Source organism: Streptopelia decaocto (assembly GCF_964273445.1).
Source record: "Streptopelia decaocto genome assembly, chromosome: 8".
In the NCBI taxonomy this organism is placed as follows: Eukaryota; Metazoa; Chordata; class Aves; order Columbiformes; family Columbidae; genus Streptopelia; species Streptopelia decaocto.
This window is the reverse complement of record NC_138662.1, coordinates 20329781-20356917: the sequence shown is the minus strand read 5'-3', so window position 1 is coordinate 20356917 and position 27137 is coordinate 20329781. Positions and strand designations below refer to the sequence as shown.

Genomic DNA, 27137 nt, shown 5'->3' with positions numbered 1-27137 from the left:
TGTGCAAGTATCACGTAGCGTTTTACCCAGAGAACAATGTGGGAGGGATTGACAAGAGCAGCAGAGCTCGGGCTGGGATCTCCTGCTAATCCACCAGCTAAAGGCGCTTGTAAGGGAGCGACTTGTGATGTGGCACAGTGAAAGGTTGGATGTGTTGGGTGGGAGGAGAGGACCGAGAGATCCCTTTTCAAAGCCTTGGTGAGCTGTGCAAACTGCTGCGTCTCCACTCATCTGGGGAGCACTGTAGCGTCAGCTTTTGGCATCGAGTCTTGAACGTTTGAGGTGGCTCCTGGAGGTGTCTTATTCCCAGGAATATCTTTGCTTCCATTTCAGAGGAAGTTTCTACCCTTCCTGGATCCAGGGAAGAAAAGAAAGCACATTTTTTTTCATTCTCCTTGTTCTGAGCCATTTAAAATAGACCTTTTAGGTTTTAATTGCAGGGACTGGCAGCGCTGCTGGTTTTACAGGGCAGGTCACAGAAAAACTTCTTTTCCAGGGCTAAAGAAACCTGGGAAATGGGCACCATGTGATGGTCTGGGTGTCACTATGGCATGTAGATTCCAGCTGGCTTCAACCTGGGCCACCTGAGATGTTCTGACCATCATCTCCATTCCCATCCCGCGCTGCCCAGGGCGGTTTTTCTGCAGCCAGCGATCGCAATATTCCATAAAAATAAGGATGTGTTTTGGGCAGCAGGCTCTGAACCACACGAGTCCTAAGGGTCTCCTGGCCGTGGGACGTGAGGATTTAGAGTATTGATGCGATGTGCTCCCACCCGGCCGGTCAGAGGTGACCCCTGTGGTAACACCGCGCTGGTGTAAGCGATGCTGGTGATCGTGGTGTCTGGATCCAATGGGAAAAGACAAGTAAAGGAATCTGGGTCTGTAGCTCACACACCGCTGGCTTGGCATTGCTGGTGGAGACTTGCAGAGAGATCCCAGATGTTGAGAGTTAATGCAACTCCTTGGCAAAAGCTTTTGCCAGCGGGTCTTGCTATAGTGTAGGATTGCATAGAGGGTCTAGCCCTATTTTCTCCCTCCCTGCGTGAGCAGAAATAGCTCTGAAAGCATGGAAAAGGCATTTATGTGTCTCCAGCCCTTGGCTTTGTCTTTCTGCAAGGGTATTTGTGGCTGATGTAATGGATCTCTCCAGAAGAGCGTCTAAATACGGGCTCTGTTTGCAGCCGCCGTGGAGCTGTTGAGAGTAATGTAGAGTCACGGCGAGTGTGTGGGTTCGCCTTTGGAATAAAGGAGGAGTAAATGCTTGACAGGTCTACACGACGTGCGCGCTGAGTGCAGCCGAACACGGCAATTAAACAAGGGCTGCTTTGCCTGTCGCAGGGAGGGGATGAAGCAGCCGTGAGTCCTGCTTTGTTCTTCTAGGAAGCTGCCTATTAATATCTGTCCTCCTGAGAAAACTTCCCCAAATGATGAGAGAGATGTAAGGACAAATCTACACACGCACGCGAGAAAGGAGGTTTCATAACAGAGAATGTCTTTATTGCCAACCGCCTTTGATTGCTCTGAAATCTTGCCTTGCAGATCCCGCCGCAGCCCCGGCGCGCGGCGCCCGTCACCCCCCCGCCCCCCGAGAAGCGCAGGAGCGCGCAGATCGCCGGTCCCGTTAAAAGTAAGGACGGATGCTCTCCAGAGCCGGGGCACGGAACGGACACCGGGTGATACAGCAGGCACTGCGCCTGGATGCTTTTGCTTTGTGCTTAGGAGGGCATCCTTGTGTATACCCTGAATTTATATAGGGGAGGTTGAGGTTGGATCTGGGGAACAATTTCTTCCCCAAAGGGCTGTGGGGCATTGAACAGGCTGCCCAGGGCAGTGCTGGAGTCACCGTCCCTGGAGGGTTGGACAGACAGAGATGAGGTTCTCAGGACATGGGGCAGTGCCAGGGATGGGTTATGGTTGGACTCAATTATCTTGAGGGTCTCTTCCAACCAAAATGACTCTGTGGTTCTCTGATCCAGGAGGGTCTGGGCACCTGCGGGTGGCTGCCGGGTACAGTGTCCTCCTCCTCCATTGTCCATGGCCCTTGGGAACATCGTGCTTTCCAAGGAGCGCATTCTCTGCCTGCTCGTGTGGCTGATCTGGCCAGCACACAACCTTGGCGATTTACTCCCACAGACACCGTGGCCATCTCCCACGGCAGAGCTGTTCCCTGCCCTTGGGAGCGGGGCCACGGGCTGACGGCAGGAGCTGCAGACAGTGGTCACCCTGCTGAGCCGCTCCCAGCGCTGTGACCGTCACGGCACCAAGTGGCGGATGGAGCGGTTGGAGGGTTCCCAGGGGCAGAGGGGGTTGGAGTTGCCTGCAGAGCTGCAGCAAAGGTGTCTGTGTCTGTCCCACAGCCCTTCCTGTGGTCTGGGGAAGCTGCCTTTTGGTGGGGCACGTTCCTCCCCAACGTCAGCTGCTCTCCTGAAGCTCTAGATGAAGGTAAACCAGTGTTTGCCCAGGTCACTGTTTTCATAGTCAGGGAAGGACTTGGATACATTTCTGCTTCCTGGAAACAAAGGGATAAGCTTTACCAGAATTATATACTAGATCAAGTTAAAGGGGAGAGAAATCTCAGCATCTCTTTGCTTGTAGTGGATTTTTTTCCTTGGAAGGTGAGACAGAACCATCACTGGAGATATGCAGAACGAGAGCAGGGGGAGAAATACAGCAGAGCAGATAACATGGAGGCTTGTGCAAGTGGTGGATGCTCATGGGGCTCCAGGGCTCCAGATCAAATGTTGGGGAGTCCCACAAGGGAGAGATGGGAGCTGGTGTCAGCCGAACGTTTCCTTCCCCGCAGGGCTGACCATGGTGTGGTCACTGGGGTCCTGCAAGAGGGAGCTGTGAGCTGGTGTGCGAAGGCTTCGGTGTCTTGCAGTTCTCAGACATCATAATTCCGATGTGAGGGCTTAGAACCTGAGCGCAGAAAAAGAACCCTCGTTAAACCAGGGGAAAAGACTTTTCTGTCCCTTAGTCCTGTCCCCCCCTCCCTTCCCCAGCAAGACACTGAGCCCTTTGAAGGGTATTCATCTCAATAGAGCAGTTTTCCCGTTTCTAAAGAGGTGATTGTGTGGGAATGCTCCAGAGAGAACTGGTGTAATTTTGCTTTGAGATAAGTAAGGCAGGCAGAGGAGTTAAACTGCTCTGGTCGCATGCACAATGAGCCTTTTAATGGACTGTGCTGTAGCAATTTGTTTTTTTTTCTCTTTTTTCCCTTTGATGCTGTTGCTAAGGCATTTTTAATTGTTCCCTTTCAGATGCTGTCGAAATCATCCCTGGGTCAGCTTCTAGTGCCTCCTCCATAAGCACCACGTCCCTGGACACCTTGTACACCGCGTCTTCTGCGTCAGAGGCCGCTCTCCCCACGGCCACCTCCAGCCCCGCCAACACGCCGCCCCCCGTCCCCAGCCGCAGCGTCCACACCACCATCACGCGCAATTTGGACGCCGGTTCCCGCTACGGGACCTCCCCGAAGGACGGGGCCAGCAAATCCCCCCAGAGCAAGAGGGCTGCCCCGGCACCCCCGGCTGAAGGGGGGACCCAGAGGTCCCACACTGTGGATGGGGAGAAGGCTGCTCAGGTGAAGAAAGCTGCCCCGGCCGCCCCTGCGAGCCTGGACGCCTTCAGCTCGCTCTGCCTGGAGGAGAAGAAGGCGGCCGCGGTGGAGCCGGTGCCACCAGAACCCAGTGGTTTGGTGGCATCCGTGCCCAAGACAATAGGTGCCGAACTGATCGAGCTGGTGCGCAGGAACACCCACCTCAGCTACGAGCTGTCCCGCGTGGCCATCGGCGTGGTCATCGGCCACATCCAGAGCTCCGTCCCAGCAACCAGCGGCATCATGGAGCAGATTCTCATCTCGGTGGTGGAGAGTAAGGTAATGCCTGCGGGGCTGGGCTGGGGGGCTGCTGCAAACCACCTCCCGGCGTCGGGCAGATGGTCATACGAGCTCCGTGAGCTCTCATAACGTTTGGGATGAGAGGTGAGATAGAATCACACAATCATTTTGGTTGGAAAAGCTCCTCAAGATCACCGAGTCCAATCATAACCCACCCCGGCACTGCCCCATGTCCCTGAGAACCTCATGTCCGTCTGTCCAACCCTCCAGGGATGGTGACTCCAGCACTGCCCTGGGCAGCCTGTTCCAATGCCCCACAGCCCTTTCCAGGACGAATTTTTTCGTAATAAGCAAGATGTTAAACAGAAGGAGAGATGCTTGATGGGCTGGATGTCTAACCAAGGGAAGCAGGGCTTTAAACCAGCTCTGAGCACGGTTAGCAGGGAAGTGGCAAACAGAGGAGTTTATTCCCCAAACGAGCTGCAGGTGACGGGCAGAACCTTGAATTTGGAGCCGAGGGTGGGGGTGGAACCAGCGGAGGGGGCCCCTGGTGCTGGGGGCGCTGGGGCTGTGTGGAGGTGAGTGTTGGGGTGCCGCTGCGGTTTGGGTGGAGGGCGGTGGGGTGGGTGGCAGCGATCTGAACCACAGGAGCACAGCGGGCGGGAGGTGACAACCTTCCCGGTCCCGGGGACAGCGCTGGCGACAGCGCAGGGAAGGGATGCAACAGGACTTAGTGTCCTGCGGAAGCTCTGACAGGAGGTGTTGAAAGCTCGTGGAGAACCAATGTGGCAGCGTAGAATCGGAGAAATAAATGAATGGTGGCTTTTTAAAGAGGTGGTTTTAGTTAGTGCGACAAATAGAGGCTGAGGAAAATGAAGCTTTTGCAATAAGTGCTTCTTTATAGAAACCTTTTATAAACCAGTGCATTGTATAAAGTTGTTCTCCTCTACGGTGCTGCACATCCTCTGTAGATTCAGCGTGCCTACACGTGCTGGAAATCCCCAGGGGTTCTTGTCTCTTTTGACAATGGAGCATCCAAAACTTTTCATGTGTCTGGCCTGGTCTTTCATCCAAGCGATGACAGTTTTCCATCGATGTGAACCTCTATTCCATAACACAGACCTCAGCCCTGCTTTCTTAAAAAGAAACACAGAAGAGTAGTTTTTCAGCCCCTGGAAGAAGAGCATTATCTTGAGCTTGTTCAAAATAAACCTTACGCCAAAACAATTGTCTGTTCCTCCTTGCTCTGCTGCAGACACGCGAGGAGGGAAAGAAAAGGCTGATTCTTGTAGCAAAGCGAAATGCACCTGGGCAGCTTCAGTCGGAGGGTAATAAATGGCAGCTCCCACTTGCTGAATACAGCCCCGAGGAGAACGTTTCATAGAAGCATCTATTGGAGTTCCATCGCTAATGGCAGGATGATAATGAACTGTTCAGAGGCACTGGGATATGGAAAACTAATGGCATTCAAATTTTAGATCAAATCGTAATCTGGGTAACTGCGCTGAGCAGAGGGTCCTAGAAGCAATCACCACGTCTCAGTTTGTGGCCGTAGCCCAACGGTTAATTGCTTCCCACTTCACTAACAAAACCGTGTTGATGGGCCATCGAGATTCAGCACAAAAATGTTGCTGTTCGAAGCAAATGTTCTGGCTCCAACTCACATGCTAAGAAGTTCAGTTTGCTGTTACTTGGGCCTTGGGTGAGCTTTGTATATTATTTTTATCTTTAATACCTGTTCTCGAGATACAATAAGCTGAATTCCACAGGAGTGAGCGCCAGGTTTCTGCAGAGGGGATTTGCAAACCCCAATTTCACGGCCACCGCTGCAGTGGAAAAGATGGGAAGAAATTCCCATGCTGGTGCGGGGATGAGTATGGATCTACCCGTAATCGATGTGGTTTCTGTCATTTAGGACATCCACAGGACTTAAAGGTGGCCGGGACAGTCTGGAGACCCGGCAGAAGGTGCCGTGACCCCGGTACCGACCCTGAGCGTGTTCAGGACAGTCCGGGTGGGCTCGCACGGTGCTCGGGTGTAAATGCTGCGTTTGCAGCGGTTGTTTGTCCCGAGCGTCCCACGCAGAAGATGCGGCTGTTGGACACATCGGTGCCCGGTCCAGACCAGGTTGTTCACCTGCTGCAGAAGGACCAGCTCTAACAATCGGAAGGACAGTCGCACGTCGCCATGGGGCGGCCGCACCGCCGTAGTTTAACGGTACAAATTATCACAGTTGACTTCGTGTTGATCGTTATTCCAAATTGTTCTGTGATCTCAGGGGTTTCTGTGTGGAATTGTTGCTGAGCCGTCAGTTCTAGGTCAAGGCTGCTTTTTCGTTAATTTGTAGCTTCTGAAATCCCTTTACGCCCCAGTCTGTGCAAATACACGGTCAGTCCTCCTTTTGTATATTTTTCAAGGCTTTTCTCCCACCCTCTGGAACAGCGTGAGAGATCAGCTTTGATTTGAAGTTTCGGTTTGCCCGTGGCAGATCGTGTACCTGCTTCAACCTTTTGTATCACATTGCTTACTTACTTACATCCTTTCTATTTCCATTCCAGTCCTAATTTGAAGTCAGATCACTGGTTCACTAAATCAATTCCAGAATCCATTACCTCGCTCCTGTCCCCAGTGCCTTCCGAGGGTTGAAATGTGGTGGCACTTCCCTCTTATTTACCTTCTTCTCCACTGAGGAGTCTGCCCAGGAACGTGTTTTTGGCAGAACAGAAGCCTCTTCTGCTGGGACAGCTCGTGCTCCTGCTTTTCCAGAGGTGACATAAGGCTGCACTGGGGGAACAGCAAAGACCAGGAGGCTGCTGAGGTGCTCACACCTTAGGAAAAACACTTCAGAGGTACCGAACTGCTTGGAGAAGCCTCATCTGCAGGAGCAAACATGCTGAGTTGTCTTCCTCAGGTCAGGATTTGACCTGGCCGTGAAAATGTCCCCTCTTGTCTGTGAACCAGTTCCTGCCGAGTGACGTGGTGACTGGGCAGGATGTGCAAAGGGCCTGTTGTGACAGGACAAGGGGTGATGGTTTTAAACTAAAGGAGGGAGATTCAGACTGGACATGATGAGGAAATTGTTGCCCTGAGGGTGGTGAGAGCCTGGCCCAGGTTGGCCAGAGAGGTGGTGGATGAACCATCCCTGGAGACATCCCAGGCCAGGCTGGACGGGGCTCTGAGCAACCTGAGCTGGTGCAGATGTCCCTGCTCATGGCAGGGGGGGCACTGGGGGAGCTGGGAAGGTCCCTCCAACCCAAACCATCCTGTGATTCTATGATTCTAAACCTATCAAAGGCATCGCTGCAGTGACCGTCTGAACCAGAGCTGGCTTTTGTGGGAGCTCGTTTGAAATTTGGACGTGACTAAAGATAATGTCAATGCCGCAGATTTTTTTCCAAGCATCTAGAGAACCGCTGGGATCAGTGTGTATCGGTGATGTGTGATTGCCTTCAGCTCTGCTGAGTGATCTCCTGTCTGGGGGGGGCAGTACTGTAGATGTCTTGCCTTGGAAGGCTGATTGAGAATGTATGAAGCGGAGTGTGAGGTGAGCAAAACTGCCTAATGCACAAGCCAGCTACACCTTGGGAGGAGCACTTAGAAATCACTTATCTGCTTTTTATTAAATTAGCATTGCTATGTTGCACTTGTGACTCAGACTCATCTCTGAATGCCTTAAATTTAAGCTGGAAAACCGCTGACAAAGGTGTACAACTCAGTTCAAGCTCGGAGATGGGCCCAGGCTGGTGGGGTCGAGCGGTTCCTGGATGTGTTGGAGATGGGGGGGTCACGTTTGGAAGTTGGTGACGTATTTCTGGAGGGGTTTCCATCACAGTGCTGGGCTGTGACCGGTGCCTGGTGGCTGCCTGTTGTCCCCAAGGGGCCGTGACAAACCCGGTGGCTGATGTGGCCGATGTGGCCGAGCTCCCTCCGCTTCCCTGGCCCCCCGGGCCACCTCTGGCCTGCAGCTCCCGTTGGTTCATCGATTCAGCTTTGCTTAAAGGAGAATTGCTTTGGCGAGGCCAGCGCTGCGATGGGGCTCGGCTTCTCCCGCGGGAGCTTTGTCCCTCTGCTCGCTGGGGACAAAGCGGGGTCACCGGGGCGAGCGCTTTTAATGCTGCCTCCTTAGGCTGAACTGTCAGCCTGCCTAGGCAGGGCTCCTCCTCTGTGAAATGCTGTAACAAAAGTGAGTGGGGAGGGTGGGAGGAATGCGTTAGTGCTTAGGCAAGGCCTTTCATTAGTGATAATTGCTGGGGGAGCCTTTATGAAGGGACATTGCCGACCTGCCCCGCCGCGGGGCTGTGTCCCCGGGTGCCCAGAGCTGCTGCTGCCCAGAGAGGGGAGTTAGGCCTGGCCTGGGCAGCTGGGCTGGCCCAAGTCAGGAGTCTCTCTTGCTCCCTGTTCCACCTGGTTTAGCAGCTGCCGAGGAGCCCGAGTGCAGCGTCAGCGCTGGGTTTTTGTAGTGGGGATGGTTTGCTGGCAGAGAAGGGGTGAATTCCCAGAGCAGTTCCCCTGCAATGTGTCCGAAAACCTGCTGTATGGTTTGCCCCAGGCACATCTGGGCTCATCTGGAGGGAAACTGCCAGTAGATGTGTGTGTGTCCGCAGCACTGGTGATCCAGAGACTCACAGAACCGTTTTGGTTGGAAGAGACCCTTAAGATCATCAAGTCCGACCATAACCTAACTCTGGCACTAGCCCATGTCCCTGAGGACCTCATCTATATGTCTTTTAAATGTATTCAGCATGGTGGGGAGGAAGGTGAGGAAGAGCTTGGGATGATGGCACCTGGGCAGGTGTGGTGACCTCTGAGCAGTGTGGATGCGACGAGGTTCCCAAAAATGGGTTCAGGCATCTCAGGAGGAACAAAATTCCTGCAGCAGTTTGTTCTGCGGCGCTGGGGGAGGGAACTACTTGAAGCAGCAAGATAACGCGAAGTGGTGGTGTTAGAAATACCAAAACCTCCTCCTGCGCACAAGCTCTCTGGTGGATTCCTGGAAAGGACCTTATGATGAGGCTGCAGGTTGGAGCAGCTGCCAAGATGTTTAATAAGCAGAGCCCTGACCTGGTATGGGAGGGCTGAGGATGGTGCTGAGACGGCGTCGTTACAGCGGTGGGATTGACGAGCTTGTTAATGGGTTGATCTCATCCGAGTCCATTAGGCGCTTGATGCTCGGGCTGCAGATGAAGGATTGGGGGAAGCAGATTAGCGGTAAGAGGCTGGATAGAGTGGTCATTAAAACGAGTACTCGTTAAAATGCTCATCCAGAAAGACGTGGGCTGAGGCAGGACCAGCCCTGCACTGCTCCGTGTGAGTAAGATACGTACATGGAGCACACAGCTGGGACACACAGGGACAGGCAGGTGACGCTGCGGTGCGGTAGGTCTTCCTAAAAAAAAGACAGGATGGCAAGACCAAGCGAGCCTCTTAATTAACGCGTTTGCTCCTGTAATAAATCGCTGTTCAGTGGGATTTCTCTTGCGTTTGTGCTCGGCTCCTGAAAGCCGCCATCCTCTCTCGCCGCCGGTTACCTGGGTTTCTGTGGGGCCATCCGCAGCTCCCCAAAGTACTCAGAGCTCACAGAGGCTTGTGCCGACCCGGCAACGCTCCTGCCTCCCTACCCGCCTGCCTAAAATTATGTCGTGAGCAGCAACAACAAGAATCCTTCTTTATTATAGAATTGAAGCACCGAATTGAAACCCTAATTAGTTCACCCCCCAAATACCCTGCAGAAAAATACTAACATGTAAGAGTTTTGGTGTGTCCTCTGAAGGGCTCTGAGCACCTGCCCGATGCCCACAGTTCATTTGTTTCGTGGGGGGGTAACAGGGTATTATAAATACCTGTGGGTTTGAGGCTGGGCTGCCCCGTGCTCTTGGTGACCTGTTGTTGTGAAGGACGCAGCGTTGTTTGGCCACCCCCTGGCAATGGAAAACAAGGGTTTAGCTGGTGCTGAGCGTCACGCTGTGGCCAAGCGGTTTGGGTTTTCCTTTAGGTGTTGGGAAACATGCAGGGGGCCGTGGTCACCTGGGTTGGCTTCTTGCCTGAAGTTCCCCTCTTACAGGAGTGATAATTCCCCTTATGGCAGCGTTTCCCTCCGCTGGTTTGTGGCAAAGTGGGAAGTTTGTGACCTGCCCGTGTGCTGGGAGGTCACAATTCTGTGATCTTGGGGCAACTCGGGCACCAGTTCCCGCAGCTTTGGGGGTGCTGGCTTGTCTGGATCGGCCTTACGTTACTGAATGCAATAAGGAAAAAGAGGTGTAGGTTTGTTTGAGCTGAGGTTTCTCGGGTTCTCTAGCAGCCTCAGAAGATAGGTAACCATCCGGCAGGATGGCAGCAGCTTGGATTTAAAGACTTTCTGACCACACACCAGTTCTGGTAACTATTTTGGTTCATTAGCTGTGCAAGGAAAGGAGGCCAGTAGAGGACCCAAAAGTATAGAGCTGAAATAATGCGTGTGCCTTAAACTTGCTGTCTTTTTGCTGCCAGCTCTTGACTGAATGAGGTCAGCTGCCAGTCCCGAGACACAGATTAGAGGAAACAGGCACCCACACAACCCCCAGCTGTCAGGACCCACTAACGCGCAGTTTCGCTGTCGTGCAGAACCTGAGCGCGGGGCTGCCCTCGGGCCAGATCTGCCACGACGAGCAGCGGCTGGAGGTGATCTTCGCCGACCTGGCCCGGCACAAGGACGACGCTCAGCAGCGCAGCTGGGCGCTCTACGAGGACGAGAACGTCATCTGCTGCTACCTGGAGGAGCTGCTCCGCATCCTGGTGAGCGCGCGGCGGGCAGGCAGGCGGCGCTGCTGGAGCTCCCTTCTCCTGGCTCCTTCGCCCCTGCGCTGCCGTCGGATCTGCTGTTTCAGAGGACGTGGGTTTCTTGTGCGTCCTTTATTGTCAGCGTGAAGCCCTGGCCTGTTGTGCAGGGTCTGTGGCGCTCTTGAGCTGCCCTCCTCTCCACCTCACAGAGCTGTTCTGCAAGGGGTTCTAGAGCAGTTCGGCAATGAGCTCTAGAGCTGTTCTGCAAGGGGTTCTAGAGCAGTTCTGCAAGGGCTTTTAGAGCAGTTCAGCAATGAGCTCTAGAGCTGTTCTGCAAGGGCTTCTAGAGCAGTTCTGCAACATCTCTAGAGCGGTTCGGCAATGAGCTCTTGAGCTGTTCTGCAAGGGCTTCTAGAGCAGTTCTGCAACATCTCTAGAGTGGTTCGGCAATGAGCTCTTGAGCTGTTCTGCAAGGGGTTCTAGAGCAGTTCTGCAACATCTCTAGAGCGGTTCTGCATGGGTTCTAGAGCGGTTCTGCAATGAGCTCTAGAGCAGTTCTGCATGGGTTCCAGGGATGTTCGGCAACGAGCTCTAGAGCGGTCCTGCATGGGTTCTAGAGCTGTTCTGCAAAGGGTTCTAGAACTTTTCTGCAAAGAGCTCTAGAGCTGTTCTGCAAAGAGTTCTAGAGCGTTCTTCCCGGTATCTGTAGCATTTGCAGAATATAAACCCTTCACCTCCAGGAAGACGCAGCCTCCCACAGAAAACCTACAAGTCTGCACTTCCCGGCTCGTTTAAAACGTCTTCCATGTGTAACATCCTCCATGGCTGGGAAGTGCCCGCGGGGTGAGGCAAATTAAATGCAAACAGAATTCTTTGGTTACATTGAAAGTGAGCTTTCAAGGTATTTTTTGTGGTAAAGTATGAAGCATCTCGCCACATCTGTGCATACGGGGGAGGCACATCCGCACAGCGAGCAGCCGTGGGACATGGTGTCCCCACGCTGTCACCAGCACGGACAAGCCCTGTGTGTGGGGAGTGTGACGATGTGGGAGCTGCTCCTCGGTGCAGTGACATGGTCTGTCTTGTGGGTTCCTGTGTGGGGTTTGCTCTGGCCCCTGTTTTGCATTCCTCTCCAGTTCTGACATAAGCAGAACTGATATTTTGTTTTGCGTAATAAATCCCAGTGTCTTTATCACTCATCGTACGGCCTGTGCTGTATGAGGGGGATTTTGTGCAACCGTTTCCTCCTAATTTAGGGGTGGGAGGAGATGTACAGTTCTTCTCGGGATAGGAACGGTGCTGGAGCTGCCGTGTGCAGCTGCATGTTGTGCTCATCGAGGCGCTGCTCAGGTCATGGGGTTTGTAGATATTTTCAGCCCAAAACATGCTGCACGGCAGAGAAGTTTCTCAAGAATTCCCTTGGATGCCGAATCTATGGGGCGGTGGTTCTCGAGCTGTCTCTGGGCTTGCTTTGGTGGGCACGTTGTTGCTCTGACACATCGCTGGGCTGACCTGTTCATTCCTGCTTCCAGACAGACGCAGACCCAGAAGTTTGCAAGAAAATGTGCAAGAAGAATGAGTTTGAATCCGTCCTGTCCCTCGTGGCGTATTATCAGATGGTAAGGTGGCAGAACACATCCTATCTCTCTCTTTTTGAGGTCTCCCTGAAGATGTAAAGGAGCAGGGTTGCTATGAGGAATATATCTAAGGTGTTCCCCCTGGATGGCGCAGGCTGTGAAGGAGATGGAGCTGCAGCACATCCCTTTGCGTGCTGGTGAATGTCAGTGCTATGGATTTGAGTCGTATGGGAGAGCAGAGGATGCTCGAGATGTGGAAGCGGTGGCTGGCGCTGCTTTTATCAGCTGCGCTGAGGGACAGAACCGGCGTCGCTGATATCTAGAGGAAGGATTTCCGAGGATGCCTTGGGAAAGCTGACAGGCTGCGGCTGCTGTGCATCAGTAAACAGCTTTGCTCAGGAAAGTAGGTTGTGAGCAGAAGCCTTGGGAGCAAGGAAGGAAATCAGTATTCAGCGGAAGGAATGGAGGTGTTGCCTTCAGCGCCTCTGCGGTGTTGCTTTTCCCCTCTCCTTCCTGCAACGTGCTGTTGTAGGACTCTGGGGGGGTTAGAAACTTGTCCCCATCTTGTCCCTGAGTCCCCAGCTACAGCACATGGAGCCTTGTGGCATTTAGCTTTCATGTGGCACTCGAGTGTCTGAACCCGGAGCTCGGGACCATAGCGTGTCCAAGAGCACTGGGAAGGCAGACTGGGCATACTGGAGCCTGCTGGTTTTCCCTGCCTGCTCTTTGACTGGGATTTTGAGGAAGCCTGGACAGGTGGAGAGCAGATGGGTCTCCTGTTGTGCCAGGGCTTGGCTCACTTGTGTTTTCTGAAGCCCGGAGTTGTTGGCTGAGGCTGGAGTGCAGAGGTTACCCCAGCACCAGAGCTCTTGTGTGGGAGCTGCAGGTTCAGCATCATCTTTGCTGGAATTCCCTGCGTGTCCCAAAACTTGTCTGGTTATACTCTATGCTCCCAGCACAAACCCGACAGCCCCGCATCGGAGGAGCTGCTCCCATCCTGCTCATTAACCATCACGCACCGAGGATTTGCAGATACTGTGTAGTCAGGAAACCTCCTTCAAAGCAGCGTTTGCAAACCCCCGGTGTGCTGAGGGGCTCCTCGCTAAACCTCAGTTTGCTAGGTATGGGTGTAGGTTGTTGGTTTGTATCACGTTCAGGGCATAAACTGGGGCATTTCAGATCTGAGCTCTGGTTGTGCCAACAACCTGTAGCCAGCCCAGTTGTGAACGTTATAAGAAAATGACTCCTATGCTGTAGCTACAAGCAAGTAGATCTTCTGGGTTCAGCATCAGCCTGGGAGAGTCTTTGGCTGCCCAACAGCGGGAATTTCTAGCCATTTATGTTTCTGCCTTAGAGTGACCCTCATGTGGAACACCGTTTCATGCAGTGAATTGTTTTTGCAGGAGCACAGGGTGCCCTTACGGCTGCTGCTGCTGAAGTGCTTCGGAGCCATGTGCAGCTTGGACGCCGCCGTCATCTCGACGCTCGTGAACTCGGTGCTGCCGATGGAGCTGGCGCGGGACATGCAGACGCACACACAGGGTGAGCAGAGCGACGGGCACGGGCTGGAACACGGGAGGTTCCATCCGAACGTGAGGAGAAACGTCTTTGCTGGGAGGTGCCAGAGCCTGGCCCAGGCTGCCCAGAGCGGGTGTGGAGTCTCCTTCTCTGAGACATTGTCGAGGGTTAAGATTGTGGGGTGACAATAAAACCCTGACAGATGTATCGTTAACCCCCTCTCCCCCCCCACTTCCCCCTTTTGCCCCTCCCTCTCCCCCCCTTCCCACTAAGGACAGGCGATCGGGAGGGAAAGAAGGACAGAGAGAAGAGAGTTGGAAAAGTTAACAGTGTTTTACTAATGCTACTAATAAGAATAGAGAAAATAATACAAAATATACAAAACCAATCTTGAAAGTCTCAGCAACTGCAGAGCCGGCACCCAAAGTCCTGGACTGGACTCTGCAGCCAACTGGAGCTGGATTCAGTCTGTCACTGGCCTCAGTTCACAGGGACGACTCGCAAGGTCCTTTCCTAGTGTCGGCCATAAGCAGAAGGGAAAAAGCAAAGGCAAAAGGGACGAGATCCTCGTGATCTCCCACTTTTATATGAAGTATTCACGTGAGTGGAATGTTATACACAGTTGGTCAGTTTCTTGGTCACTTGTTTCTCGTCGCCCCTCTCGCGAGATGTCCATCCGTGCTTATCAATAAGTTTGCATTCCATTGCTAGGTTTACCAAAACATGGGTCTGGTTCTCCAGGAAAATGAAGTTAATGTGAAGGCTTTAGCTGACAGGCAAAATTCACTGAAAGAGAAACTTGTTTTTAACAAAACCAGGACAGACGTTCAAACCCACCTGGGATCCTGTGTGATCTGCTCTGTGACCCTGCGTGAGCAGGGGTTGGGCTGGATGATCTCCAGAGCTCCCCTCAACCCCAAACGTTCTGGGATTCTGTAAGCAGGTGAAAAGCGGCTCCGCTGTGTCCTGCACTGCCAGCCCGCAGCTCTGCAGCATCTCTTCTTTCCCTGGCATCATTTCACGGTGAGGGGCTTTTCCCTCCTTGCTGTAACACATGGGCAGGACGGGCGCAGGGTGAAAAGCTGCTTTTCCTTTGCTGACAGACCACTTTTGGTCACAGGAGCCTGTAAATCGGTGTCCTGATCCCCTCCGTTTATGGCAGGCGCTTGCACAGATGTCCAGTCCTCCTGGTGACCGCCCTTGACCCAGACGTGTCCGTCCTTCAGAGGTGGTTCCACCAGTGGTTCCCTCCTGCCACTCGTGCTCACTGCTGCACGTCCTGCCAGCTCGTGGCAGGCGGTACCTTGTGTGACAACACGACCTTGAATCCTAGAACAACTTGGCGCTTATTTTGGTACTAAAAAACGGGGGAATAGCAGCTGATCCGTGACATACTGCAGAATAACTAATCCCTCCCGCGGATGGCGGGGACCGGAGCGATCGGTGCCAGCGCTCGGCAACTGGGGAGCGTCGAACTGGCTGTTTCCCCCGGCCTGTTCCCGAAGAGCAGGCGATGCAGAAGCTCCGTGCGGGGCTGCGGGGCCCCTTTGATGAGAAGGCGCTTTACCCTGGGGCTGCTGCCGGCCCGTTGGCCGCTGGCCAGTTCTGCTGCCAGATGCTTGGGTCTTATTGCTCCTGCACAGCCGCTTCCCTCTGCTGCCGCTGGCCTGCGCATCCAGCAGTGTTAGAAGAGCTTATAATAAGCCACAGCGAGGCAGAATTAGCCAGAACAATTCCAAAGAAAACAGAGGGGGATAATCCAGCCTATAATTGTGACTTTCTCCCCGGTCGCAGCTCAGCGTTCAGCTGTCGGGCTCCTTTCGCTTCAGCGCAGACAGTCGTGTCTGCTCCCAGCGCCTGCGTTTTGCGCTGCTGCCTTTAGAGGTGAGAAGCAAGGTCTTTGAAAGCCTCTGAGAAATACATTTCACACATAATAGCAGCTTTCTTACCGGCACCTCAGCGGGCTTCGGAAACGCAGGATGCCGAGCAAACAGCCGCGTCTCTCCTGCCCTTCACGCCACTCCAGCGGTGCCCATCAGTTCCTTGTCAGCAGAGTCCCCCTGCTCCAGGACAGTTGTATTCATGCTGTTTACTTTCTTGCAGCCACTGGTGCTGCTCTGGAAGGAAAAATATAAATAAGAAGCTGTGCTTTGGCTGGCAGGGACTCTGTTCTTCAGCATGGTGAGTCTTGGGTGAGTCTCGCTGCAGTGGGGACACTCCAAAAACTTGTAGCTGATTTCACTGGGTTAATCTGCCCCAAGTTCAGCTTTCCGGCTGGTGTTCAGCACCCTTTGATTCCGCATCCTCAGGCAAATACAACAAGATTTGCCACCTCGTAGTGGAGTCTGCTGTCGACAGAGCCGAACGGACATCAGCGCGTGGCAGATGGGCCAAGGACATGTAAAACCACCCTCCCCCCTCCCAGCTCTCATTAAGCTCTTCCTCCATATTTGCGACAACCACGTATTTATTGCTGGCTTCTGGTTCTCAGATCATTATTTCATTGCCTTTGATGTGATGAGAGAGGATGTTTTGCTCGTGAAAGCCTCGCTGGGAGCAGCAGGTCCCTGCGTCTGCCTCTGCAGCCTCGGGTCCCCAACTCCCGAACCCATGGAGGAAAACACGGAAAATCGCGTGGAGAACAGTTGGTCAGATTCTCTTTGTGCTGCGGTGAGCTTTGGCATCGCTGGCACCTTGTAGCCAAGAGCTTCTTATATAAGTCTGAACGATATTTAAGTCATCGAATATCCTCCGTCTCCATTTACCAAGAGTAAAGAGCAGTCTCAGCTTCCCTTTGCTGCCGCGCGGTCCAGAGCGCTCTCCTGCAAACTCTTCATGCTGTAGTAGCTCTGGTTAAGCCCCAAACGAGCTATTTTTACTCAAAGCATTTGGTATTTGAGAACTCAGGCATGTTGTGCAGCGCTGACAAAGTCTGCATGTCCTTTGTTCAGCGTTTTTCCCCCGTGCTTACAGTAAACCCGAGAGTGTTGCGAGTCCTTTGGCCCAGCCCAGGAGCGAGTGGTGACAGCAGAAGCATCAGCCTGTGCGCTCAAAACCAAAGTGCAGGTGCTTGGAGGTGGATGGATTTGTGCATCGAGAAGGAAAACATTTGGAGGGGGCCCTGGAAGCAGCAGGTGTTGTGTGGGAAGCAGCACTGTTGGGAGGAGCATCATATATTGAAGGGACTTTTTTTCCCCTCTAATGAAAAGTCATTTTGGTCATTTTTTTTTATAAATACACCCTCAGTTTCCTTGTAACAAGTGCCCCTAGGCTCTTCTGGCAGATATAGCTGAACTTTATTTAGCCAGTATGTGTGGTAACCTGATTTATAAAAATAATCCTCCATTTCCTATAGTCTTCAGACTTGCTGAACTGGATACGGGGGACAGGGGGGATATGTAGGATTTGAGGGATGCTGACACGCGCAAATGCGGAACAGCAAAGCACCACAGCTCAGCCCAGCTCTCGCTGGCTCTGGTAATGATACCTCATTAACCTGAGAGCAGCTCATGGCAAACATGTAGTAAATGTTTATTTTCCATAGGAAACCAAAGTCCCAGATCATCTCCTCCTTGTCTGCCATCAGTTAACACACTTTAACGTATTGCAAACCCAGGGAGCAGGCATGGGTGACCCCCTTCCAGCAGCTCCTGCCGCAGGGACCAAACCCACTGCATTTCACAGTATCACAGTATGTTTGGGATTGGAAGGGACCTCAAAAGCTCATCCAGTGCAATCCCCCCATGGAGCAGGAACACCCAGATGAGGTTACACAGGAAGGTGTCCAGGCGGGTTGGAATGTCTGCACAGAAGGAGACTCCACAACCCCCCTGGGCAGCCTGTTCCAGGCTCTGCCACCCTCACTGAGAAGAAGTTTTTTCTCAAATTTAAGTGGAACCTCTTGTGTTCCAGCTTGATCCCATTGCCCCTTGTCCTATCATTGTTTGTCACCGAGAAGAGCCTGGCTCCATCCTCGTGGCACTCACCCTTTAAATATTTATAAACATTAATGAGGTCACCCCTCAGTCTCCTCTTCTCCAAACTAAAGAGCCCCAGCTCCCTCAGCCTTTCCTCACACGGGAGATGCTCCACCCCCTTAATCATCTTTGTTGCCCTACGCTGGACCCTCTCCAGCAGTTCCCTGTCCTTGTTGAACTGAGGGGCCACAACTGGACACAATATTCCAGGTGTGGTCTCACCAGGGCGGAGTAAGAGGGGCAGGAGAACCTCTCTCGATCTACTAACCACCCCCCTTGTAAAACACCCCAGATTCCATTGGCCTTCCTGGCCACAAGGGCCCAGTGCCATCTCCTACCCCGGGGCAGGTTCATGGCCGTGCTGAACTGGACAGACCCTATGCCATGATGGCTTTGTTTTTTTCCTTCTGCAAACACCTGTTAATTAAAATCGAGGGAAGGCTGCGGTTCCGGGGGGCGTTTGGGTCGAGCTGCTGCCGGTGAACATTGTGTCGGAGCAGCGGGAGGTACCAGCGCCGGAGCGCGGCCGGGAGGCGGCTCAGCCCGAGCCGCGAGCAGCGATCTGGGCTCCCCGGGACCGTCGGTGGCTCCAGGCAGAGCCGCGGTGGCGATCGCAGACACGGTGACGAGCGGCGGTGCCATCCGGGGGCGGCGGCGCTGGGAACAGGCGGCGTTTGGAGGTGGCCAGATGGATGCTTTTTCTGGGTTCAGTAATTACATAACTACGGGACGTGTCCTGGGACTGCGCAGGGGAGGGTTTTAATTATTCGGATCGAGTTTGCCCAGAAAAAAAAAAATCAAGAATTCTTGTTGTGGTTATTTATAAATTGCTTTGGAAACGCGTGGCACAGAAGGTGCGTGGTGTGCTTAAACAGGGGGAAAAAACACCCTTATTGCTCAGTAAATATAGGAGCGAGGAGCAGTCTAATGGGTTAAATGTCTGTATTATACGTGTGGCTGTCTCCCTGCAGCTGGGAGACATTTTTTCACATCTGCAGAAGAACTAATGGCAGGACCTCGATCTTGCAGATCACCAGAAGATGTGCTACTCGGCGCTGGTGCTGGCCATGATGTTCTCCATGGGGGAGCCCCTGCCGTACCATCACTACGGTAAGAGCAGCTGGTGGTTACGGTTTGGCAGGACAGCGGAGCCCGTGCTGGGACGTGCGGGCTGTGCTGGGACCTTTCCCGTGGGGCCTCCTCCCCGTCTCCCTTCTCACCGGACGGTGCAGTCCTGGGTGCTTCCAGCTCTTGGGAAAAACAGAGATGATTAAGGATATTGCAGGCAATAACAAAGCCTAAACTTTGTGCCACATCTGCCTGTTTTGTCCTCTGTCCTTTCATTCCAGCCACAAACCCCTGCCCGCTTCTTCCCCAGCCCATGTCGTGTTCCCGTATTTGGGAAACTCTGGGCTCAGTTTTCCTAGAAATGCAGTAGAGATTTTTTATAAGCAGCTTCACCTTAGCACCCTGGTAACAATATGAGATTTAAGCCAGTGCAGCACAGACTGTGAAATGAACCTTCACACCTCCTGCTTTTCTCTCCTCGTGTAACCCTGGCAATTATTTCCTGCAGATGGGCTTACTTGCTCCTGAGCTTTCCTAAGAGCTCAGTTGAAAAACAGGTTATTACTAATGATCTGGATGATTACTTCTTTTAGTTTTTAAATAGATGGATTAAACCAGTGGTTGAGAATACAGATCTTTTCCTACCTGAAGCCTTCCTTGGTGGCAGCGATGCTGCAGCAACACCTAGAGCAGGATTTGGTGCTTGATTTACTCCCAGTTGCCAGTGGAGGAGCAGTTTTCAGGGTTCCCCTGCGCTGTGGGTAGTTCTCTGAGCCACTTGTCTCCCACACAAAGATACTCAGTGGTTGGTTCAGTCCCCTTGCAGGGTTGTTAACTCTCTGGAGGCTGCCACCGACACTCTGCTAATGGTTTTTAAGCATAAAAGCCCGGAGAAGTGGCTTATGTGGTCCCTGGTTGCTGGGTTTGTTTTCCCTGTGCTGTGAACTCCCTCTTTCTCCTTGCGCAGAACATCTCAACTCCCAGTTTGTGCAGTTCCTGCTGGATGTGATTGAGGACGGGCTGCCCTCCGACACCACCGACCAGCTGCCCGACTTATTTGTCAACGTCCTTCTGGCCTTCAATCTCCACATTCCAGGTGGGTTCAGTGCTGCCGTGCTGGGCAGCACTTTGGGGGCTGGAACGGGGGAGCGAGACCCTCGCTGGGTCTCCGTGGTGCTGCAATAGCCGCTCCAGCTCCCCTGGCCTCTGGAAATACACTGTGCTTAAATATCCTGCAAACCCTGGAGGAAAAAAAGGTCTGAGAGCCCACATCCAGGCAGCCGAGCCCTGGAGCGCAGCAGCTCTGCGGAGCCCAGCGTGTTTCTCTCTCTCTGCTTCCACGATCAAGCGGCTCCTGGGCTGCACTTGCAGGGGTTTAACTCATAGGCACAGGTGATTTGGGAAAGAAAAATCCTTCGGCAGGCGTTTCTCGGTGACAGTCCAGAAAGTCCTCTGCCTTCTGTAGGTCTGGACAAACCCGCTCACCCAGCTGCACCTCTGGAAGCTCACTCGGTGCCTGTGTATTGGGACCAGGCTCTTCGACACTGGCCTGAGCTGTCACCTGAGCGTCCTCTGTCCCCCTCCCCGGCGAGAACAGATGCCACATCTGGTCCCCAGAGAAGGGCGTTTGCCCTCTCCCTGCCTGTTTTTGGACGGTGGGAGAGCAGTTCCACATCCTGCTGAGAGAAGCCACTCAACCCAAAACCTCCTGTTGCTCCAGTTGTCTTTAGTTAATTACTTCATCTTGTTCTGCTTCATGGCTTTACCCTTGGTTTTGTGGAGACGAGTGGGGAGGATAAAGCAGCAGGGACACGTCCAGTAATTTACCTGTTGTTCTGAGTGAAAATATATGTGAAAGTTTGTGATTTCATGTGCAAGTTGATAGCAGAGGCTGGTGAAGCGTAACCTCTGCTGCCCATCCGTTACCCCTTCCCGCAGTTACCCGGGTACCTCTGGCTGCAGTAATTAGGCACTAACACGCGACAGGCAGCGTGTTTCTGGGGGTTATTGCCCACCTGGGTTGTAGCCAGGAGCAGTGACTTTAGGTACTAAGAACATGTTAAAGGATCAGGTTGCCTGTTAGTGGATTGCATTGTTATTCCTCTCTCTGCAAGGTCCATCTGTCATACCATTCGGTGGTGCGGCGTTAGTTCAGAAACTCCCCTGAAAACACGTATTGCTGCCCTTCAGTGTAAAGGATCCTAAAGCACTTTGCAGCCTGTGAAATATCATTAGGTTGCCAGCCCTGTGCCGCAGAACCAGCCGTGCCGCGCTGCTGGGACGCTCTGAGCACGCACACGCGAGGTCTGCTGGGGTGAATGTATTTTAATTACAAAAAGATCCCCCCCAGAGCAGCTAGGGGACGCTTCCTAGAAGTCGTCCTCAGCCTCTCCCCTTGCACAGCCCCATTTCCCTTCTGGTTGCTCCTGGGATCTGGTTGCCCCTTCTTACGAGAAGGTAACAAAACCCAGCAGGGCACTGGTGCTACAGAGCGTGAAGGTACCAGGGAGCGCAGCTTTGGAGCTCTGTGAGCAGAGGTGACGTTCCACAGCATGAAACCTTTGCACGGGATTTCGGGGTATTTGCCTGGCTGGATGGGAGCTGACATGTGAATCAGGTGCACGCAGTCCCAGGTGTTTCATGCGTTGTTGCCGCATTTATTTCACCTTCCCTCCCCTTCCCACCTGCTCTGTGGGGCTGAAATGTTTCATAGCCCTGATAGACTGTCGTTCCCCAAAGCTCCCCAGAGCATTGATGCGAAACAGGAATCCTCCGCTATATGTTTTGATTACCGTGGCCTTCAGGAAACAAAGGGATGTGCTGAACAGGTTTGTTCTTTAGTTCCAGAACACAATGTGATCATGACTACAATAAGCAAGCACTCAAATGTCAAGACTTTCACAGAAAAGCTGCTGCTGCTGCTGAACAGGGGAGGTGAGTGTTTGCGGCGCTGTTACCTGGGGGTGCAGGGAGACAATGAGCCCGGAGCTCGTTAAGGGCTGGGTTGTGTTGGAGAGGCAGGTGGCTGAGGAGCTGCAGGCTCAGGCAGGACGTGCTGCTTCATAGAATCACAGGATGGTTTGGGTTGTAGGGACCTTCCCAGCCCATCCAGCGCCCCCCCTGCCATGAGCAGGGACATCTGCACCAGCTCAGGTTGCTCAGAGCCCCGTCCAGCCTGGCCTGGGATGTCTCCAGGGATGGTTCAGCCACCACCTCTCTGGCCAACCTGGGCCAGGCTCTCACCACCCTCAGGGCCAACAATTCCTTCCTCCCGGTGAGTCTGTGAGGGTGACGGGCTGCGTTGCTGAGGATGGAGCTGCGCAATGAATGAAGTGGTGCTGGTGGCATCTGGGCAGAGAGGAGAGGCCTCGGGGCTGCTGTTTCTGTGTCATTCTGGGGCATTCTTGGCTGCAAGGCAGGCAAGCTCCTGTCTGGGAGAAAATCTGGTCCTGGGCCACTTCTGTCCTTGGGCAGCCAGGGCTCCATCAGCGCTGGCACGCAAACCTCAGCCTGTGCTGGCAATCGTCTGCCCCAGGGGACAGATCCAGAGGGAGCTCTTGCCTTCCAAAATGCTGCTTCGAGTGGAACTGCCCGTTTCAGAGCCGCCGGCAGGTTTAGCGTTGTGTCTGCTCCAGCCAGAGCGAGATCCGCTGCGCATGGAGAGCTTTTGCCAAGCAGATTGCTAGAAAGCTGGAGCTCTCCGCGGGCAGAGCGCTGCCAGGTCTCTGCCTGCGCCGTGTGCCACTATTGTGCTTTCTAATACCTTCTGGAGCGCAGGGGTTTGCTGCCGGAGATTCATCTTCTTGATCTGCTGGTAAATAACCCATCACGCGACGCTTGCGGCTCATCTTACTCTGGCTTTAGTTCTCTTTGGGGTTGCAAATCACTATATCAGCTTCCATCTCAGTGCTCTTCCCTGTGGCCTCCTCCCAAAGCCTTTGTTTAGCCTTTTCCCTGCAGGGATCACCTTCCTGCAAGGGCTGGGGGAAGAAAGAGGGGGGCACAACCTAATGAAGATGCTTCTCTTGTCCCTGCCTTCCTGACAACTGCTGGGGGGCTGCAGTGGCACAGAGCCCCGCTTGGGAGGTTTAGATTGGATATTAGGAAATAAACTCTTCCCAGAAACGGCTGTGGGGCATTGGAACAGGCTGCCCAGGGCAGTGCTGGAGTCACCATCCCTGGAGGGTTGGACAGACGGACATGAGGTTCTCAGGACATGGGGCAGTGCCAGGGGTGGGTTATGGTTGGACTCGATCACCTCGAGGGTTTTTTCCAAACAAATGACTCTGTGCTTTGGAAGAGAACAGGATGTGACGGCTCATTTACACTTGGAGGGGCTTCTTTTCTCGCTGCAGGATGGCACCAGCCTGGTCTCCCTGGTGCAAACTCATTTCTGGGACAGGTTTTTCAGAGGGGTTTTTGGGCCAAACTTAATAAACCGGGGAGAAAATCAGTGGTAGCCTGTTGAGCAGAAAGGGGAGGCACCGGGAGGGGGTGTGCTAATGAGCTCTCACCTGGGATGGCAGGTGAAACATAAACAATGATTAATGCTAATGCTAATGAGTTGGGTCTGGGCTTGACGCCCTGCAGAGCTGCCATCCTGATTACGCAGGTTTGTGCAAGGCGGTGAGGTCTGTCGGCACAAAAGCCGGCCAAGCGCAGGGACAGTTCCTCTAACGGGTCTAACGAAGGGGTGAGCGCTGAATATGAGCTGGGCACCGCGGGCGTGTGGCTCAGCACAGTCTCTCTGCCTCCCCCAGATGATCCAGTTTGTATCTTCAAGCACCAGCCTCAGCCGCCACACTCGGTGCTGAAGTTTCTGCAGGACATCTTCGCCAGCAAGGACACGGCCAGCATCTTCTACCACACGGACATGATGGTCCTGATCGACATCCTGGTGCGGCAGATCGCGGATCTCTCCCCGGGAGACAAGGTGCTCGCAGGAGCCCGTGGGCGCCGGGGAAGGGAGCACAGTCCCAAAGTGATGCTGTTGCTCCTGGCCCCCCGAGGGGCTGGCTGGTGCGGCCAAGGGTGGAGATCGGGGCTTGGCACATTTTTGGGTGCTCACATCAATCCTGGGGGATGAGGAGGAGGAAGGGGAGGGTTTATCCTGCTCGGCACACAGCAGTAGAAAGGCGGCTTAGAAGAAAGATCTGCCAAGCTTCTGGTGGTCTGTGCTCTTCTGAGCACCTTTGGGGATAGGGGTAGTAGGAGGGGTCTCTCTGTATCGGTATTGCAAGAAGCAGGGGATGTTTGAGAGCGGGTGAAGAGCAGCATTGGGATGCTGTGGGAAAAATGGGAGTTTCCCATAGCTGCTAATGAGCCTTAAGGAAAAGCAGGTGTCTCTGGAGCCGCTCTGGCTGGTGGGGCAGCAGCAGCTGTTCCTGTGCTCACACTAACGGAGGCTGGCACGCTGGTTTATCTCATTTTCGGTCTCTCACTGCGCTCTGTGCTCTGTCGCCCGGCAGCTGAGGATGGAGTACCTCTCGCTGATGCACGCCATCATCCGCTCCACGCCCTACCTGCAGCACCAGCACCGCCTGGCTGACCTGCAGGGCATCCTGCAGCGCATCCTGGGCGAGGAGGAGGAGAGCCAGCAGTGCCAGATGGACAAACTGATCATCCTGGAGATTTACAAGGAGTTCCCAGAGATCTCCCCCGGTACCAGCTAACCGCCCCTCGGCTTGGACTGGAGTTGGAACCACTTGGATCGACGACGTCTCTTGTTGACACTTCCTCCCCATCCCTTTCCCGTACAGCTCATACCTTGTACCCCTGAGGTTGGGACGATGTTCACCGGCCCTTTAGAGACGCCAGCGGCAGGAAAGGCACGGGGTGTCCCTGCGACCTGGTGCTCGGGGACAGGCGGAACGGGCTGGGCGCTGGCGCGTGGTTTGTCTGCAGGACTCGGGCAGGAGGTGTTTAGGCAGCCGGTGTTCGCGGGAAGGGCAGAGAGCGGCAAGGGGCTCCAGCAGCTGAGGTGGGGGGATATTGGGCTGTGCTGGTGTCCCAAGGTCCCCAAGCAAAAGGCCTTTGCCTTAGAGTGTCACTTCTTCTCCATGTGCATCTCTTCTCCCTGCAGTGACCAAGTGGAGTCCGCTGGTTCTTGGAAGAAGCTTTCGTAACATCTGTTTTGTTTGCTGCTGCTAGTGCCAATGTGCTGCGGCCCTGCCACAGGGAGGCAGCTCGCTCGCTGTCCAGCGCCTTGTCTGGTGAGCCCGTTGCTCCCTCCTGGCCCTCAGCTTTGCGTCTGGGCAGCAGCCCACCTAGGCTCATAGAGGTCTTACCCCAGCAGCTGCTTTTTTTCAATCCGCTTTCTCTAGTGACGTTGAAATCTGAATTTCTCGCGCGCTGTGGCAGCCTAGAAGCAGCGACCACACGGGCCATGCTGCCCTTGGTAAGCCTTTGGCCCGGGCACGGCGCAAAGACGCGTCCTGCCAAGTGACAGCTGCCAGCGGGCGCCCGTGGCGGCGTTGCCGGGGCGCTGCGCGGGCGGGCGCGCTCTGTTCGTCCAGCGTGTGCATTTCTTGCCTTGAGCTTCGTAGCAGCTCTGCCTCGCTGCCCTCCCTCCCACGTGGCAGCGCGAGCCTGGTGTCCAGTAGCTGTTTGTGACTCTGCACGAGCGCGGGGAACCCTTGCTTATGTTTTCTGTAGGTTTCTAGCACACGGGATTAACCTGTTTCCCTGTTACAGATAGTCACACGCACTAACGTGGGTCTCTTAGATATTTCTGTGTGCGGTCTGGTCACTCCCTGTCTCCAGCTCTTCCTTTGTAGTATCTAGTGTAGGAGCTATTGGAAAGTTGAACTGGAAATACTGGGCGTTGTATTTTTTAACTTCTTTTTAGGTTGAGGGGATGGCAGGAGCTCTGCTCTGCAGGCCCGGCTCTGGGCTGAGCAGCAGTGCTCAGGAACGGAGAGGGTTGGCCTGGCAGCCAAGGGGGGCAAGGACCCCCCAATTTCAGCCTGGGAACACCCAAAGCTTCATAACCACCCTCGTAGAGAAACCTATTTTTCCCCTGTAAAAAAAAAATGTATGAATGTCAAAAGGCATCCTGTATTTTCTTAAACACTTCAGTGTAACACGCAGAGGAATAAAAATGTCTTAAACTGGACTTCTGTGAGCATAGTCCTGCTTGCCCCGTCCTGTTACGGGTGAGCCGTGCTGTGCGGGGACTGACGGGGTGGGGATGGTGTGGGTGCCGGCTGCCCGCAGAGGAGACCGGGTGCTGACCCCCACGGGTGCTGCTTTGGGGGTGCAGGTGTGGGAGGGCAGCGGGGAAGCTGTTCGCTGCTCCTGGCCGAGAGTCCAGGTGTAAACGCCTGGCACAGGCTGCGCGCCCCCCAAATCTGGGGCAGCTCCTGATGCTATGGCCGGTGACTCCCAGGGGCTTGTGGCCCTGCGGTGTGTCCCGCTGAGCACTGCGGGGGAAATCATGGTATGCGGGGGCTGACAGCACTCAGGGTGGTCACTTTCCGGTGCCCCTTGCTCTGTGTAGTGAATGGTTACGCAACCCCTGGAGCCAGCCTGGGCTGCCTCAGATGAGTCTCTGTCAGCATCCCTGAGCCATCGCTGTCCCTGGGGGCTGCTCACCCCATGTCCCAGATACACAGTGAGTGTCACCCCATCTGCACCAGCACAGAGCTGGTGAGGGGCTGGAGCACAATGTGATGGGAGCGGCTGAGGGACCTGGGGGGTTCAGCTGGAGAACAGGAGCTGAGGGGAGACCTTCTGATCTCTGAACTGCCTGAAAGGAGCTTGGAGCTGGGGGGGTCGGGCTCTGCTCCCCAGGAACAAGCGCCAGGAGCAGAGGAAACGGCCTCAAGTTGCACCAGGGGAGGTTGAGGTTGGATCTGGGGAACAATTTCTTCCCCAAAGGGCTGTGGGGCATTGGAACAGGCTGCCCAGGGCAGTGCTGGAGTCACCATCCCTGGAGGGTTGGACAGACGGACATGAGGTTCTCAAGGACATGGGGCAGTGCCAGGGGTGGGTTAACTCTTGGTCTTTCCCAACCAAAATGATTCTGTGCTGTCACCGCGGCCAGGGCGGGGGGGCAGATGGGACAGCCAGCCATGGGGAGTCCCAGGGGGTCCCTGCACCCACTGCCTGGGAAAAGCCTCTGCACACCGTAGGGAATCAAACCACGGCGTGTAAACCCCCCATCCCCAAGGCTGCTCAGCGATTCCTGCTCCGTGCACGGGTGACAGGCACAGATAACACGATTGTGTTGCGTTTGCCATAACACGGCGCTCTTGGTGCGGTATCTGCCGTATTGGCGTGTGTTTATTGCGGTGCAGCAACGAGGGGTGTTGGGGGGATGGTGCGGGGGGAGCGACGTGCAGCCTGTGACCTTCGCCTCTGCTTTATTGTCTGGAATGATTGAATTACCAGTATTTTGTGG

At 54.2% G+C, this 27137-nt stretch overlaps 1 protein-coding gene across 1 annotated transcript in view; it reads left to right on the top strand.

The window, feature by feature from the left end:
* Nucleotides 1-25850, top strand: part of NCKIPSD (NCK interacting protein with SH3 domain) — a 45120-nt gene extending 19270 nt beyond the window's left edge. The window contains exons 4-13 of the mRNA XM_082059999.1: nt 1542-1629; nt 3263-3879; nt 10441-10611; nt 12129-12215; nt 13577-13715; nt 18698-18778; nt 19704-19832; nt 21578-21670; nt 23497-23669; nt 24205-25850. Of these exons, the coding sequence (XP_081916125.1) occupies nt 1542-1629; nt 3263-3879; nt 10441-10611; nt 12129-12215; nt 13577-13715; nt 18698-18778; nt 19704-19832; nt 21578-21670; nt 23497-23669; nt 24205-24408 (1782 nt within the window). The 3' untranslated portion in view covers nt 24409-25850. The remainder of the gene's footprint in view (nt 1-1541; nt 1630-3262; nt 3880-10440; nt 10612-12128; nt 12216-13576; nt 13716-18697; nt 18779-19703; nt 19833-21577; nt 21671-23496; nt 23670-24204) is intronic.
* Nucleotides 25851-27137: the final 1287 nt, after the last annotated feature.